This window comes from Clavelina lepadiformis, chromosome 7 (genome assembly GCF_947623445.1).
Source record: "Clavelina lepadiformis chromosome 7, kaClaLepa1.1, whole genome shotgun sequence".
Classification (NCBI taxonomy): domain Eukaryota; kingdom Metazoa; phylum Chordata; class Ascidiacea; order Aplousobranchia; family Clavelinidae; genus Clavelina; species Clavelina lepadiformis.
Window position 1 is genome coordinate 4,197,274 of NC_135246.1, and position 16,038 is coordinate 4,213,311.

Consider the following 16,038-nt stretch of genomic DNA (forward strand, 5'->3'; position numbering starts at 1 on the left):
ACTTGACGCGCCGCAGATGCCATGCAATTTCTTACCCATTTTACGTTGCATGCTTCGCTGACCATGCATCCAGACATCACACCGAACAAGACCAGGTAGAATTCAAACCGCTGTAAGGTTAAGAACTAGGCAACATATTTTCAAATTTTTTTCTTTATTGCGTAAAGGAATTCGTATGCTACTTACTTGAGCAAAATTGTTACAGTCCGATGCCTAAATGATTTGTGATTTAAAAACTAAATGGGTCAAGAATGTCCACTGTTAAGTATAGGCAGATGAAAAAATCTTACCACCCAGACAGCAACTCGGAAAGGGTCTATTGACCAGCTATCTATCTATTGATATGCAAGATAAACATGCATGCAAGATAGCAATAATAAAATTATGCTATAAGACGGTAGGTTAGCAAGGCCACCAAACTCACAAAATAGTTCCTAAGTTTAACGAATTTAAAACCATAATAACACAAACAACTACACTTGAATATGAAACATATCCTGAAGATGTACAGGAGATGTTTCCTAACGCTAGAAACATAGATATTAACAGCCGAAATCAATATATGAAGTGACATGGTTTGATTAAAGTGAATATCTTAAGTGCACAATGTAGTCTGCAGTCCGGCCTAGCTATAGGCCTTACTGGACTGGTACGTATTCCGGTGGGGATATAGCCGGTTTGGGGCTGAAGTGACTATTTTACCGGTGTCCATTTATCAAAGTTACTGAACCATACGGTGATCATCAGATTTTCTGATGGGTTTACCACTCTTGCTTTAAACGAGGGAAAGAAAGCAATGCGGTGTGGTTGCATAGTGGTTGACGATGACGCTCATATGCTGGCGGTTTCAAGTTTAAACCTTGCTATTGTTTAACTTCTTTTTTTTGTCCAAATTTATTTTTGATGTAGTTTAGACATATGAGGGTCCGGGTCGGAGGGAATTAGTTTTAAATTAATTTAGACTCTGGAAAAAATTGTCATTTTTGTTGAAAAGTAACGTTTAAAAGTAACGCCTAATAACGTATTAACTTGGGTCTTATAGATTGGCCTATATAAAGGCATCCTGTGGTTGTGCACTTGTATACTAGACCAGTAATTTAATCATGAAAAGTGAGAGCTTGGTTCAGAGTGGATTACTTTAGGTTAATTCCCAGTTTGGAAAAATTAGTTGGTTGTTTTAAGTTGAAAATTAGCATACATTTCAAGTCACAGATCTAATTGCCGTTTACCGTAGGCCTATTCGTATTTTCCTACTTCGGTAAACGGCGGCCGATAAAATAAGTGTCTAATTCACCGGCCGCCGTTTTCCGAAGTGAGAAAATACCAATTGCTTAACTGGCTAAGCGTTTACCGAAGTAGGTTTTTCCAAATTTAGTACCTGGCAAGCGGTGAAATAGACGCTGCCGGTATAGGGCTAGCCAGCAACCCCATAAACCGTAGCTGCATAGGCTAGCTTACATGAAAATGCAAAAACTGTTCATAATGAGACAGATCCAGAAGTAGCCCAGCTTTTGAAATAAACGGTAACGACAATATTTTACCAGCCAAAACTCGCGCAAAATCGCGAAATTAGTAAATTTGGCAATCCTGCGATTCTGCACTTTTGCTGAATTCAAAACAAGCGTCATTCATTTACCTTCACTAATTCCCGCCAAATTGTTAACAAATATTTCTTGTATATTCGTCTGTTTTCGTCTGCAGTAATGTCAACCAACAACATAGACATCTAACACTGTCATCTTCTGTCCATCAATAACGCTGATCTTTATAAGCACTGTATAATCTAACGCAGGGGTTCTTAAACTTTTTGGCACATGCCCCCCTTGACGGTACCTAAAAATCTGCGCCCCACCTCATTGCAAAATAAAAAAGCGTTAAACAAAACAACAATTTATCTTCAATCAACTCTCATTAATGTGAAGGATGTACAGTAGTTGTTTTCGGGAAATCAAACGTTTAATTCGAGGCTTTGTAGAAGATAATGCACATCTTAGGTCGGCTTCACAGTCAAGTTTGTTCCTAGGTTTTGTCCTTATGTTCATGAAGATGACGCTGCAAACGACTTGGTCTCAAAGCGTCATTGCTTATCTTTTCTAAGCATATCACGTATTGCGGTACGACTTTTCCGTTCACTGTGGTATCTATAAAGTCATACTTCAGAAAATTTTGGTCATACTTTCTCTTTATTTTACTCATTTTGTGTCAATACAATTAGTTTAATTACTAAAACACCTGGTTATTAAACCAATACTAAATTTAAGTTTTACTTCATTTTACGGTTTTAATATTGGCTGACGTTGGTTTTACCCTATTTAAACCGGGTGCGCGACATGACTATTTTTATTATGTGTGGCCCGACACTGCACACAGATTTTCAATCGTTAATTACTTGAAAACTATACGTCGTAAACTGATCGGATTTTTACATGTTAGGCTAGTAGCAAAAACATCTGGCTTCATGTATACATCATAATTGTAAAACTAAAGAAAATGCATTTGGTGTAAATTAAGTATTTCTACAAGTGATACATTGGTAAAAGTTTTTCTTGTAACGCCGCCCCCCGTTGTGACAAAAACCAGGTCACTGCAAAAAGAGAACACAAGAGAACAGTTAGTCGAGTTAGTAGTGCGTGAATGAGTAAATGAAAATAATACGCTTCAATGCGGAGAGACAGGAAATATGATGACGTAACAATTGACCTATTTTAGAAGTCAAACTGTGAAAACTAGCTTTGAACGCACAACTTTTTCCATTAAATAGTGGCAGGCTTAATCTATTTTGTTTTGTTGTTTCATTAGAGAAAAGTGATCAATTACTAGAAATAGAAAATTTTTTCAGTTTCGCTCTTGGTGGCGGTGCCAAACTTTCATCTTTATAGCACTTTGGTAAAGTTTTAAGATGCGGGCTTCGCCGTACTTTTACCTTAGTTAATTGTTTTATGAGCACATGTTTTGTTATTTTGCTATACCAAGGTTATCATCATTCTTTCAGATCCCTACAGTCAATGGCAATGGAAAACAAACCATACAATATAAACGCATTTTTGTGATTCGATATCCACGGCTTATCAACATCTTTTGAACAAAGTTCTAAACATTCCTAACTTAATGCAGCTTTCAACAAGCAACTTATGACTCAAATGTAGTCATAACATACTTTTTATTCACTTTTTTATCAGGTGCATGAATCAGTGTTATAATGGCTCAAGTCACTAGCTTGACTCTATTCGACTTGAGTGACGATTTTTGGTGACTCGACTTGACTCGAGTCAAAGATCCTAAACGGCTTAAAAAAATTAACTATATTTTAGTTACTTATCTTAGGTATTAGATATTTTTACTTAGATATTTTTCAAAAAAATTATAACTCTTTGTAATGCGGGGATGGGCGAGGTTAATTGTTTTAGGTTGGCCTGCCCTAAAGCCAAAGGCTTTATTCGTTCTTTTGAAACTCCTTTTCTATTTTGTTTTTGACTCCGTTGTTTATGCTATCTACGATTGTTTCTTTAAGTCAGCACAACGTTCATAAAGTCTAAATTCTTATATTCCAAAATTTAGTTGTAATTAGGCTACATCTGAAATTAAATTTTTTTTGGTTAAAAAAAAAAAAACAAAAAGCGCTAAAATTGAAATTAAGTTTTAATTTAAATGAAATTAAAAAATATACTTCTGAAAACCTTGAAGTAATCATTTTGAAAGTACTGAGTACCGGGACCGACATTATATTTCTTGAAAAAAGTAATTCGGCACAGGGATTCGGTACTTTTTTCTAAAAGTATACCAACGGTATCGGTATCGGTACTGCCCACCTCTGCAAATTATGCACAAGAACGACGTTTACTTTTGTTCAATGATGAACAGTTCCAAATTCGGGTAATAAGTAAAACTTTAAAAAATGTCTGTATCTATCGGAACTTGCACGAAGACAAGATCGGTAATCGAGGCTCGAGCGATGAGCAATTATCGCCGAGTTTAAGACTTTCGAGAATAAAGTTTGCGATATCATACCGTCTACTATACTTTGTCGGGGAATATTTTTACATGGCATTCATATTACCGTAGTTAGGCTTAGCCTAGTTAAAGGCTTCTTTGCCGATTTGATGGGTTTGTGCAATGCTCCCTAGTCCCTATACAAGCGAATGGAGTGGTACATAGCCTATATAGTTGAAAACGTTAATTAATAAATATCTGTTTTTTTATTCAATGTTATCCATCTCACAACAGTACGATTACGCGAATGTATAGTCTACAGATTATCTCAGGTCAAACGATCCCATGCACCAGTAACACCGGTCCCTGAGGTTTCATTAGCGATGTATGTATAAAAAAGAAACATCGAAAGCTGCAAGCTGATAGTAAAGTTAAAATATATACTTTTAAAAGTAAGCAAAAGTCATCTTAAAGCAAATTGTTTACAAGACGATACAAGTTTAATGGTCGGATCGCGCAAAACCAATGAAAAAATATTTCGATAAATTTTTTTTCACTCTTTAACCCTAATTCACTTACTAATAATTTCCACTTTTTTGTCGATACAAGAAAAGCGCGCATTCTTGTGTCCATAACAACACCCGATTACTTTTCAACTAAATATAATGTCTTATGACAATAATGTTTCATTGTAGTATTACTTAGTGAAGTATTACACAACAAGCATCTTCGCCATAAAGACCGGCATCACTGGCGGCTATTGTTACAATATGAGCGAGGACGATTGATGGTTGATAACTTGTTTTGCTTCTGCTTCGATGGTATAAGTTCTCATTTCTCAAACGGCGTGAGAATTTGCTGTTAGTTGCTTAAACTCTGTCTATACACAATTACACATTATTAAATGCTAAAGTTCCCATTTTTATTTATTGTCAGACACAAAGGCTTACACCTTTGGGCAAAGCTTCCTGCTGTTACATTGCGCAGTCGTATGGAACGCCAACGCCGCAAAAATAGCAAAGTGTTAAATTGAATGGGAACTTTGCAAATTATGTTTTGTTTTCATAATTTGATTGGAAGGTTTTCAAACGTAATTTTATAAATTCAAATCATGAAACAACAAGCCAAACGCCAAAACCGGCATTCAAACGGTCTTTTCTGTGATTGCTGTTGCACGATTCATATGGCAATTTTCAAAATGGTTTCGCAACATTTACAATTACACCACAGTTTTATAAACTTGATTTTTTAAATCAAAGCACGACATTTGAAGTCAGATATAACAACTGCAAAGCAAACTGGCTGTTGGCAAGTTACAATGCCTAATGGCAAATGGTATTTTCTTTAATCGGATTGCAGTTTTGTTAATCAAATGTCGGTTTTTTGAATCATGTAACTTATACCATGAATTATAAAATGGCCAAATGATTGGAAATTAGTCTTCGTGAATTAAAAATGGGCCAACCAATTTGCAAAATACATGTGTGATTAAACAAACATGCATTCCTAAAAGCACTAAATGATTCTATAAAAGTACGTATGAATCGCATAACGTCTTCATGAATTGACAAGTATAGATGGATCGGAAAATGTATAGATGATTTGCCAAAAGTGCATGAATCGCCAAATGTACATGATTCGGTAAATGCATGCATGAATCGCCAAATGTACGTGATTCGGTAAATGCATGCGTGAATCGCCAAATGTACGTGATTCGACAAATGCATGCGTGAATCGCCAAATGTACATGATTCGACAAATGTATGCATGAATCGCCAAATGTACGTGAATCGCCAAATGTACGTGATTCGAAAAATGTATGCGTGAATCGCCAAATGTAGGTGAATCGATAAACGTATGGATGGTTTGTTGTTAGAGTGCGCCGCGCCAAGTGTGCAAAAATGTCTCTCTTGAGGAAAAAATGTCTCTCTTGGGGATACCAAGAAGAAAAAGGGATTTTGACAGAAGACAAAGTTTTCTGAATAGCCTATGTTTCGGGCAGGCCGAAAGTTACCGTGTATCGTCACTCGTCAGTGCAAAATACTTAGCGATCAGGAATAAGCATAAGCTTAGTTTTGTTCGCAATGAAGAATGGGATGTTTCTTTAGAAGTTATTTCAACACTACACGCGTTAGGTTATGTTCTGCAGTCGACTCCGCTTAATTCAGACACTTTGGTTCCGCTCACTTTTGGCCGAATTAAGCGGAGAAACGGCTTTGTCCGAATTAAGCGGAAAATCGATTGTTCGTTTCATGGTCATGCGTAAAGGCAAACAACGCATTTAAAATACTGTAGTGTTGCGTAATAAATGAATTGCAGCTGCGCTATACTGCAGTAATTGGCACTGATCGTATAAAACGCACAAGAGTACGAGTAAATGAGTACGCATAAAACGCACATTCTGAGCCGCTTCCTCTCTGTCTTTAAACCTCGTCCACGAAGCATAGTCTCTTCACGTTGTTCACGCAGATTTGCATCATTTTTCTGCCAATCTTGCAAAGTACGTTTTGATATCCCCACCAAGGCAGCTAACTGCCGAACTGTCAAGGAAGCGTCGTCATTTTTTTCTTCGTTTACTTTAGTGAGCAATTTCACTTTTTCTTCTAAATTTTTCTGTACCATTCTGTTCTACAAGATGGTCGCAATGGTACCGAAGTAAAAGCGACTATGAAGCTGGCACGGCGTTATATGAATTCATTGTCGATTGTTATCGCATCAATCGTCATTGTTTCACCATAATCACTCATAATGCAACTGCATCTTGTGTTAGAACCAACAAAGTACTGTTTATTGTGTCATAACCTAACGATAGGAATTGCGAACCTGTGTCCGAATTAAGCGGAGAATTGTCCGAATTAACGGGAGTTTTTTACGTTCAATTTTTACTTTTGTTCCGTTCCCGAGCATTTTGGCCGAATAAAGCGCTTGTCCGGGTTATCCGGTGTCCGAATTAAGCGGATTCGACTGTATTTGAAATGTGATTATTAGGGCAACCAAAAGTCAATATGGTCAATTTTTTTTACCTGCTCAGAATGCTATGAAACAAGCACAAAACAAATTTCAGCTTTGTACGACGTGTGGTATAGAAGTTATTAGGTCAAATAAAGTCAAAATGTTATGTTAGGTCAAAATACGGTCAAATTGTTTCTTTAGGTCTTTTTTTTAGGTCAAAATCTATTAAACTTGTAATTTTGTAACCATTTTGTAATATTATTTTTCCGTTTTTCTCTTTTCTTGTACCGAAGACAATTCCAGTGCCGCAAATTTTACTTAGAACCAAAGCCACAAAGAGAGGGAAGGCTTTTCAGCGCGTTTGGTGACGTCACGATGTGACGGCATTGCATTTGAAACTGCAAGTTGTCAATCTTAATACGCAGAAACGAAAAAAAGTCAACACTAGAAAAGCATTTTGTCATTTTTAAATGCAGCTTTAGATTAGAAAGTTGCTGTAGACAGTGTAGAGACTATCAGTATAGCGTTTTTCAAAATGAGGTCAAAATTTAAAATTTTTAGGTCAAAAAACTGGTTGCCCTTATGATTATTAAGCCGGGCCAGTACTGCAGTGCTGTGGAAGGCTGGTATATCCTATTCAGGCTAGTCTTTCAAGAGCGCCTTTTAGCGTTTTATTAAGCAGCACATGAGGTTGGTTGGGTTTATTTCATTTTGCAGTCAGAATTGCAGACCTGAATGGAAAGGAATACCACAGCACTGCAGTACTGGCCCGGATTAATAATCACATTTCAAATAGAACATAACCTAACGCGTGTAGTGTTGAAATAACTTCTAAAGAAACATCCCATTCTTCATTGCGAACAAAACTAAGCTTATTCTTATTGCTGATCGCTAAGTATTTTGCACTGACGAGTGACGATACACGGTAACTTTCGGCCTGCCCGAAACATAAGCTATTCAGAAAACTTTGTCTTCTGTCAAAATCCCTTTTTCTTCTTGGTATCCCCAAGAGAGACATTTTTTCCCCAAGAGAGACATTTTTGCACACTTGGCGCGGCGCACTTTAACAACGAACCATCCATACATTTGGCGATTCACGCATACATTTGTGGAATCACGTACATTTGGCGATTCACGCATACATTTGTCGAATCACGTACATTTGGCGATTCACGCATACATTTGTCGAATCATGTACATTTGGCGATTCATGCATGCATTTACCGAATCATGTACATTTGGCGATTCATGCATGCATTTACCGAATCATGTACATTTGGCGATTCATGCATGCATTTACCGAATCATGTACATTTGGCGATTCACGCATGCATTTACCGAATCATGTACATTTGGCGATTCATGCATGCATTTACCGAATCATGTACATTTGGCGATTCATGCATGCATTTACCGAATCATGTACATTTGGCGATTCACGCATGCATTTACCGAATCATGTACATTTGGCGATTCATGCATGCATTTACCGAATCATGTACATTTGGCGATTCATGCACTTTTGGCAAATCATCTATACATTTTCCGATCCATCTATACTTGTCAATTCATGAAGACGTTATGCGATTCATACGTACTTTTATAGAATCATTTAGTGCTTTTAGGAATGCATGTTTGTTTAATCACACATGTATTTTGCAAATTGGTTGGCCCATTTTTAATTCACGAAGACTAATTTCCAATCATTTGGCCATTTTATAATTCATGGTATAAGTTACATGATTCAAAAAACCGACATTTGATTAACAAAACTGCAATCCGATTAAAGAAAATACCATTTGCCATTAGGCATTGTAACTTGCCAACAGCCAGTTTGCTTTGCAGTTGTTATATCTGACTTCAAATGTCGTGCTTTGATTTAAAAAGTCAAGTTTATGAAACTGTGGTGTAATTGTAAATGTTGCGAAACCATTTTGATAATTGGCATGTGAATCGTGCAACAGCAATCACAGAAAAGCCCGTTTGAATGCCGGTTTTGACGTTTGGCTTGTTGTTTCGTGATTTGAATCTATAAAATTACGTTTGAAAACCTTCCAATCAAATTATGAAAACAATACATAAATTGCATACTTGCGATTCAATTTAACACTTTACTATTTTTGCGGCGTTGGCGTTCCATACAGTCGTAGTAACTAGTAACTTATGGGATTTGGGTGGTGGTGTAATGGTTTTGGGATGGCCTAAGCCAAACCAAGTCTTTCGGTTTATTGTCTGACTCCTATGATTGTCTTTGACTCCGTTGCGTTCACTGTCTTATTTTGCTTCTTAAATCAACACCAACTTCATAAGTTCAAATCGTTATATTGTCCGAATAAGTTGTCACATCGAAACCAATTAATTACCATTCCACATTTGAATAGAACTATCACTTGAATTCAATACTGAATAAGCCAAAACGTAAAACAGATCCAAAACTAAAAACCGAGAGAAGTACTAGCAAGTCCTGAAGGGACAAACCCTTGCAGAGACTCGCCGGCCAGAGCATGCAGCGGGGTATCTTTTGAACCAAGTTTAACCTTTTATATCATACTCGTCAGCCAATCAGCTAACGCCATGTTCTATTATTACACTGCTACCATAAAACCACGTATCGCATACATTCTACGTCATTAAATGTTTCATCAAGTACACTCAAACTTTACGCCGTAAAACAACGCTACTTGAAATACTTCAACTACCGTCAGCACGCTACAAGCTTTGCACATTATTATCTGCCTGGAGAGAAATCAAAACTATTGCAATGCCAATATAATTATTTGCAATTTCTACATAATCCCCACAAACTACTGAGAGAAAGAAAAGGGTAGTGGAAAAATTGCAAACATTACAACAGTACTATATGTGGTACACCAGTTCAAGCGAGGTAATTTATCTGAACGTCATTAAGGAGAATTTAATTTTGGTCAACAATTGAATCGCAAGATCCCAAAATAAAATTTTAGCATTTACAAAACATGTCTCGTGACGTAACCGTCACAGTCTCAACGAGATAAGCCATTTCTTTTGTTATAACATGACATCAACATGTTCCGCTAATTTGCTCCTGTTTTTTCTTTGCCATTTCAACATTCTGTAACGCCCTTGTTAATGGCAGTTTTATTTATGGAAGCTATATTGACAAAACTAGATTTACTTTGTGAAAACTGCGCAACGTATATTACGGATAAGCTTGCTTTGACCATGGCCCGACGCCAGGTTAAGTGTGAAAACGCCAAACTTGCATAACCATTTAGCGTTGCTTGTAAATAACCGAAAATCAGAGAGACGAATTTCATCCACACTTCATCCGCACAAGAATTTTCTTTACGCACCAGTGCGTACGGTCTCGCTGTTAAAGAGCACTTACATTGACCAAAGAGATTTAAACACATGAGTAGAAACTTCTCTTTTGCGCATGACGTCATGTTTGTTTCTTTTATTCTCTTGGAGCATATTCTACTTTCTCCACGGTCACGGTTCACTACATAACAATAAACATGCAGACGACGACAATGATTTTCAGATCTGTTTGCTGCTGGAACAGATTAGTCTTATTATTAGGGTGCAGTTATTGGGATCCATTGGGTGTTAATTTTAATTGAAATTAATTATTGAAATCAGGTGAGAGTTTAAGGTTCAGCAATTAACTTAGTTTCAGTTCCTTGAACTGATAATGCTGCTGTTTTGTATCAAGGCATGGCTTAGCCTACTTGAGTTGCGCGGGAAGATTTTTTCGTTCACCACATTTATCTTCGACCAGGCAATTAGCAACTAAACTCATTACTCATTAGCATAGGCCTTATGTTGCAGGTGTTGTGTCATTAAAATAGGCTACTGAAAGTCTGATTTCAGATCTTGTTATTGTGGTGCAGTTGTTGGGATCTAATGGATGTCAACTTGAAGTTAATTATTGAAATAGATTGTGACCCAGAAGACGATGCAGCAAACTTCATGTAAGATACGATATGCCTATTAATCAATTAGCCAACTGCTGTTGAGCTTGTCCTGTATGGCGGTCACCCAGAGTGTACGTTCTCGCCAATTTATAATAAACAGCCAAGCAAAACAACAAATTAATGTAAGTCGTAACGAGTATTTGAAGTAATACTGTACTGATATATTGATGTCATTTAATCTGATAATGAAAATATTTATTTGCAGATGTGGACAATGTTTGCATAACTGCACAAGTAATGAAACTTTGCTGGCTCATCAAAAAACTGCTCACGGTATATTTGTTTTTTTGTTTGAAACTTATTTCATTTTGAGCTCTATCATTGGCAAAATCCGATTAAAAAAATCAAACAAACTTAATTTTACACTTGTCTTGCAGAATCTTCTTGCAATAATGTTACAAGAGAAAAGCTGATGGAATGGTGGGAAACAGTGGGTGGCGTTAAAACAGATCTAACTGCAGATGCGGTTAACTATTTTATGAAGCTATTTTCTTCGTACAGTTCACCGGATGAACTGTTTCATAAATTCTCCTGTAATGGAATTACGTGCATCCCATCACTATTTTTCTTGCCAAGAAAATTGTCACTATGTTTAACACGAAAATTGTTTGATGTATTTTTATCACACGTTACCACTGTTGCACACAACAAAAAGGGGAAACACTTGACATTACACAAGTTAACCCGAGACGAAGAATTCATAATTCAGTACATAGGTGGTTATATTTTGCAGAAACTCACTAAGCGCTGTATAAATCCGAGAGAAATAGATCTATTGTCTTGTTTAACTGATTATAGTAATGAAACCACTAATAGTTCCTTGATTTCCGCTTTAAATAATAACAATTATGGACATCTTACAGTTCCAGCGAAATCACTAGTGAAATTGTTGATGTATGAAGAAAGTGTCTTTAGGAAACAAGACATAAAGGAGCACATCATGGAAAGTTGCATGTGTTCTTTGAGTGTTTGTAACATAAAAGATATATTTGAAAATCTTGATTTTGATGAATGTTTGCAAAAATTGTGCATGAAAATATGTAAATTTTACGTGAAGATTAGATGCTATCAAAAAGCCAATCATTTAAATTCAGTACTGCATGTAACCTCTGATCAAAATGTAAGTCTGAGAAAATCATTAAAATGAATGTACATTACATAGTTGTCTTCTTACATGTACTTCGTCAGTTTTAGCTCAAGAAGGATTAAGTGTTACTGTATTGTAAGCAGACTGTCAAAACACTCGAAATCAAGTTAATTTTTTCGCTTCGGCATTGGATCATCGCAAACATCACCATGTTTCCAGTCAATAACGTGATTTACATTTGACCCCTTAAGTGACTTGATATTCTTTTTGCACATTATCACATTTTCAAATTGTGCATATTGGTGAATATCAGGCACTTCATTTCGACGGCCAGTTTGTCTCATATGACCGAAATAGGCCTCCAATGGGTCATTGTAGTAGCCAAATTGCAGAGAACAGAACCCATACGCTACCGATAGTCATTTAGGGTGCGTGAGCTTGGTAGTCGTAAAATGCCACTTTGTCGTAATTCTTCATAGGCGCTTTTACTTTTAGCAGCTAGACTCAAACAGAACCTATAAAGAAAATTGCAAGGGTTGATTTTAGCACGCTTTTACGAAATAATCAAAAATTGAGGTCAACTGAACTTAGTTACTCAGTAGTAGTTCAGTTCTGAACTTAGTAGTTATTCAGTAGTTTATTACTCAAGGAGACCTAAACCTACTTTATTAACTCAGGGTGATATCTTTCCCCATTTCTTTTCATACTATTTAGCTTTTGCTGCTCTTTCCAAAAGATTGAGTAGAAGTTATCAATTTTATCCTCATCTTGAGCTAAAAAAATGTATGATATTAACGTAAACTTCACAAAAACACACGACACAAAAAGACTGAGTTATATGCATTGTGTAGGTGCATCACATTACATTTGTAGCTTCATTAGAATAGTTATAACTTATAAGTAACATATTCTGGATTACCAGCTTTGTAATCGGTATGATACCTGCTTTAACAATGGCTGTCATGTCATCTGACATAATTCTATCTACCTCCACTTGCACCGTATCATCAGCTAACAGAGTCGAAACCTTAGCTTCTAATTCTCTAATGCTAATAAAGAATTACTTCATAACAACAAGACTATCTTAAATAATACTGTTTTATTTCTATCTTCTGGCATTGCTCAATCTACATATAGTTAAGTGTAAAAAGCACAGCTACTGACACTGACAATCTTGCGAATGAGACTATTACTAATAGGATTACGAAGTGCAATATCACCAAATTTCATTAGCAGTAAAGGTGGAGGTAATTCGAGATGGTAGGTTAAATGTTGGCTGCGCTGATCGTTTTAAAGGTTGATCTTTAACCATATGGTAATAATTTAGCCTTTTCTGGTTGAGCCGTCCCTGCTTTTCATCTACACTACAACAACTCCTGCACTGACCACTTTCCTTGAGAAAAAGTTCACAACTTGCATTTCTAACAACAAGAAATTTGGTTCATTTAACAAGAAAAGTCACAAAATATGCCTAAGATACTGTGTACACTTTAAGTGCAATGCATTATCAGTGTTACCAAAAATAAGTAAGTATATGGTCACTAGCAGCATGCCATATTGACCCGTTACCGACATACACATAGGCTTATACATATGCTTGTTAACAACCAGTTTGCAGATGTCATTAAAATTCCAAGAACCGGTTCGCACGAACCGGCTGAATCCCACCACTCTATATGATTCATTCAATGTTAAATAATGATAAATTTCATTTATGTAACAAATGCAATAGGCACAATTGAAAAACTAGTTTCACCTGTATGCAAGTTTCCTAACCGTTGGTGCATTTTCAGAACTGAATGGTGTCATAGATTTGGTGGTCATGTGTGGCAGGCCACTTCCAGAACTATACAATCCAGAACATATTGAAAACGATTCAATATCTTTTATGGTGCCGTGTAGTGTTTGAGTAGTTATATCCAGGGAGTAAATACAACTTGAGCGAGGTGCTTTCCAGCCATAATAGCATATCCTTAATGACATGTCATATAATACTCCAATCGAGTATTTAGGTTGATCACAGCCATCATAAAAAGAAAAAACAAGATTTTTGTTTTCAAATGACCTCTGCCAACCTTCCGGCAAGCGAGCAGATTTCAAGGACGCAACAGATTTGAAATGTAATTTTGTTTCAAAGATACGCTTCTTCGGCGGCTTTCTTGAATGTACCTGCGCCAAAGTCAGCTTAGGCAAAGACAAAGTGGGTACTGCTCCTTCACGTAATTCTTTACGCGAACCCTCTGCAAAAAAACTCTTATTTGTGCATACATGAACATTTTCAATTTTGATACTTGTAATGGTACATATATTAATCTGAAACCACAGTGAAGGTTTGCACTAATAGCTTGTCACAGATGCAGTGTTATGCTGTGCTCACTCGCTAGTAAATTTAATGAAGTTCTGCATCAAACCATCTCATGGAAAACAAACACTGCATCAAACGCTAGATATGCCATTACATTAAATATCTTTCCTCAATACACTAGTTACACTGCATGTAAGTCTATGTAGAACAAATTTTACTTAAAACAATGTCAGATCTTTCAAAATGCACTTCACACATTTTCACAGCATCTCGAGCAAATAGATTTTTTATGTGCTCGTCGCTTCTGCAAGCCAGCACGATACACTCCAACCTTTCTGCCCAGCTTTCCTTCTCCTTTTTTACAAATTTTCTCGAAGGTATCTTAAACAGAGTCACGGCAGGTGACCTGTTGTTGCACATTGGTAAACAGCACAAATTTGCCATTATTTCAGACTATTTAGCTTATTTCAATAACTTAAAGCCTGCAACATAAGACCTGTACTATTGAGTCTTAATCTGTAAAGTTTTTATTCTGCGCGTGGAGCGAAATTTTATGCGCAGATGAAACAATACAATATGACTCGGTCTATCTAAATTTTTCATCCATTCATTTTATTTTTCACCTTAAATGTGGTGAACGAAAAAATCTTCCCGCGCAACTCAAGTAGGCTAAGCCATGCCTTGATACAAAACAGCAGCATTATCAGTTCAAGGAACTGAAACTAAGTTAATTGCTGAACCTAAAACTCTCACCTGATTTCAATAATTAATTTCAATTAAAATTAACACCCAATGGATCCCAATAACTGCACCCTAATAATAAGACTAATCTGTTCCAGCAGCAAACAGATCTGAAAATCATTGTCGTCGTCTGCATGTTTATTGTTATGTAGTGAACCGTGACCGTGGAGAAAGTAGAATATGCTCCAAGAGAATAAAAGAAACAAACATGACGTCATGCGCAAAAGAGAAGTTTCTACTCATGTGTTTAAATCTCTTTGCATTGACCAATTTGTTCAAACTAGTATGTCAGTGTCAAACCGACTGGACTTTGGTTTTCGGCGCACAACTCTCAGAATTTTTCTCGACGTAAATGGCGTAAATTTTGGCAAACAGCATCCCTAAACACAGTGCCACCTACAGATTGCTCAACTTGTTCCAAGCATAGATATCTTATGTATATTGTTATATGTAAAATATCTATGGTTCCAAGCCTTATACCAACCAAGCGTCATACAGAAATATCTCGCCACATGCTATTGCAATGACCAGTGAGTGAGGGAGGACTAGAGACAGGCCTACTCTTTACCTTCAACCTTGACACCTTGTATGGTTTGCGTTAGGCATTCATTGAAGAACCACTAATGAATAAAGTTGTTGTTTGGTTTGTACTTTATCGCTTTTACTGTATCTTTGGCGTATGTTTGATAGCACGGAATTGGGATTCCCCTTCTTTTTTCCTAGGGCTTATCTGGCCCCAGGAGAGGTTGAGCTTAGATTGTTAACGTTTCACTGAGTTTTGCCTAGTCCTATGAGAAAGTACGCCGCTACGGTGAGAATACAGGTAGTTGAATTTTTGGCAGATTAAAAATTAGGATTTTGAAGTCATTTTTTTGTTATGAACCTGTGGTTTTATTTTCGTTGAAATAGTTCATTTAAGACGCTCAAAAAACACGTTTTTTCTACATTCCGTGAAGACCTGACCTGACCTGACGTCACTTTTTACGTCACAATACGAGTACGTCACAGTGACGTCATATTGTAGTAACTTTGAACTGGTTGTGCACTTCCTTATCGATACTCACACC

General features: G+C 36.7%; 2 protein-coding genes across 6 annotated transcripts; one reads left to right on the plus strand and one right to left on the minus strand.

The window, feature by feature from the left end:
- The first annotated feature begins 10,522 nt into the window (after window positions 1–10,522).
- LOC143465716 (uncharacterized) lies at window positions 10,523–11,985 on the plus strand. 2 transcript variants are annotated; one of them, XM_076964164.1, is made up of 3 exons: window positions 10,523–10,960; window positions 11,044–11,111; window positions 11,216–11,985. In XM_076964164.1, the coding sequence occupies exon 3, from the start codon at window positions 11,251–11,253 to the stop codon at window positions 11,983–11,985; it is 735 nt and encodes a 244-aa protein (XP_076820279.1). In that variant the 5' UTR covers window positions 10,523–10,960; window positions 11,044–11,111; window positions 11,216–11,250. The 2 variants fall into 2 exon arrangements, with proteins under 2 accessions (XP_076820279.1, XP_076820277.1); XM_076964162.1 differs by having other exon boundaries at window positions 10,525–10,835.
- LOC143465717 (uncharacterized) lies at window positions 11,443–15,225 on the minus strand. 4 transcript variants are annotated; one of them, XR_013118641.1, is made up of 4 exons: window positions 13,682–15,225; window positions 13,146–13,346; window positions 12,590–12,698; window positions 12,401–12,440 (listed from the first exon to the last, which is right to left on the minus strand). XR_013118641.1 is itself a non-coding variant. In XM_076964167.1 (3 exons), exons 1-3 carry the CDS (start codon window positions 13,710–13,712, stop codon window positions 12,335–12,337), a joined length of 246 nt encoding a protein of 81 aa, XP_076820282.1. In that variant the 5' UTR covers window positions 13,713–13,847; the 3' UTR covers window positions 11,443–12,334. The 4 variants fall into 4 exon arrangements, 3 of the variants coding, with proteins under 3 accessions (XP_076820282.1, XP_076820281.1, XP_076820280.1); XM_076964167.1 differs by lacking the exon at window positions 13,146–13,346 and having other exon boundaries at window positions 11,443–12,440; window positions 13,682–13,847; XM_076964166.1 differs by lacking the exon at window positions 13,682–15,225 and having other exon boundaries at window positions 11,443–12,440; window positions 12,868–13,269.
- Between the last annotated feature and the right edge of the window lie 813 nt (window positions 15,226–16,038).

What these genes read in the sequence shown, in the direction of transcription:
- LOC143465717 (XM_076964165.1), bottom strand. Translation starts at nt 13,908, where the DNA reads ATGTCATTAAGGATATGCTATTATGGCTGGAAAGCACCTCGCTCAAGT. An exon ending in GTTAGGAAACTTGCATACAG is followed by an intron (nt 12,441 to 13,681) that starts GTGAAACTAGTT and finishes TTTTCTTTATAG; the next exon opens with GTTCTGTTTGAGTCTAGCTG.
- LOC143465716 (XM_076964162.1), top strand. Translation starts at nt 10,768, where the DNA reads ATGGATGTCAACTTGAAGTTAATTATTGAAATAGATTGTGACCCAGAA. An exon ending in GACGATGCAGCAAACTTCAT is followed by an intron (nt 10,836 to 11,043) that starts GTAAGATACGAT and finishes ATTTATTTGCAG; the next exon opens with ATGTGGACAATGTTTGCATA. An exon ending in TCATCAAAAAACTGCTCACG is followed by an intron (nt 11,112 to 11,215) that starts GTATATTTGTTT and finishes CTTGTCTTGCAG; the next exon opens with AATCTTCTTGCAATAATGTT.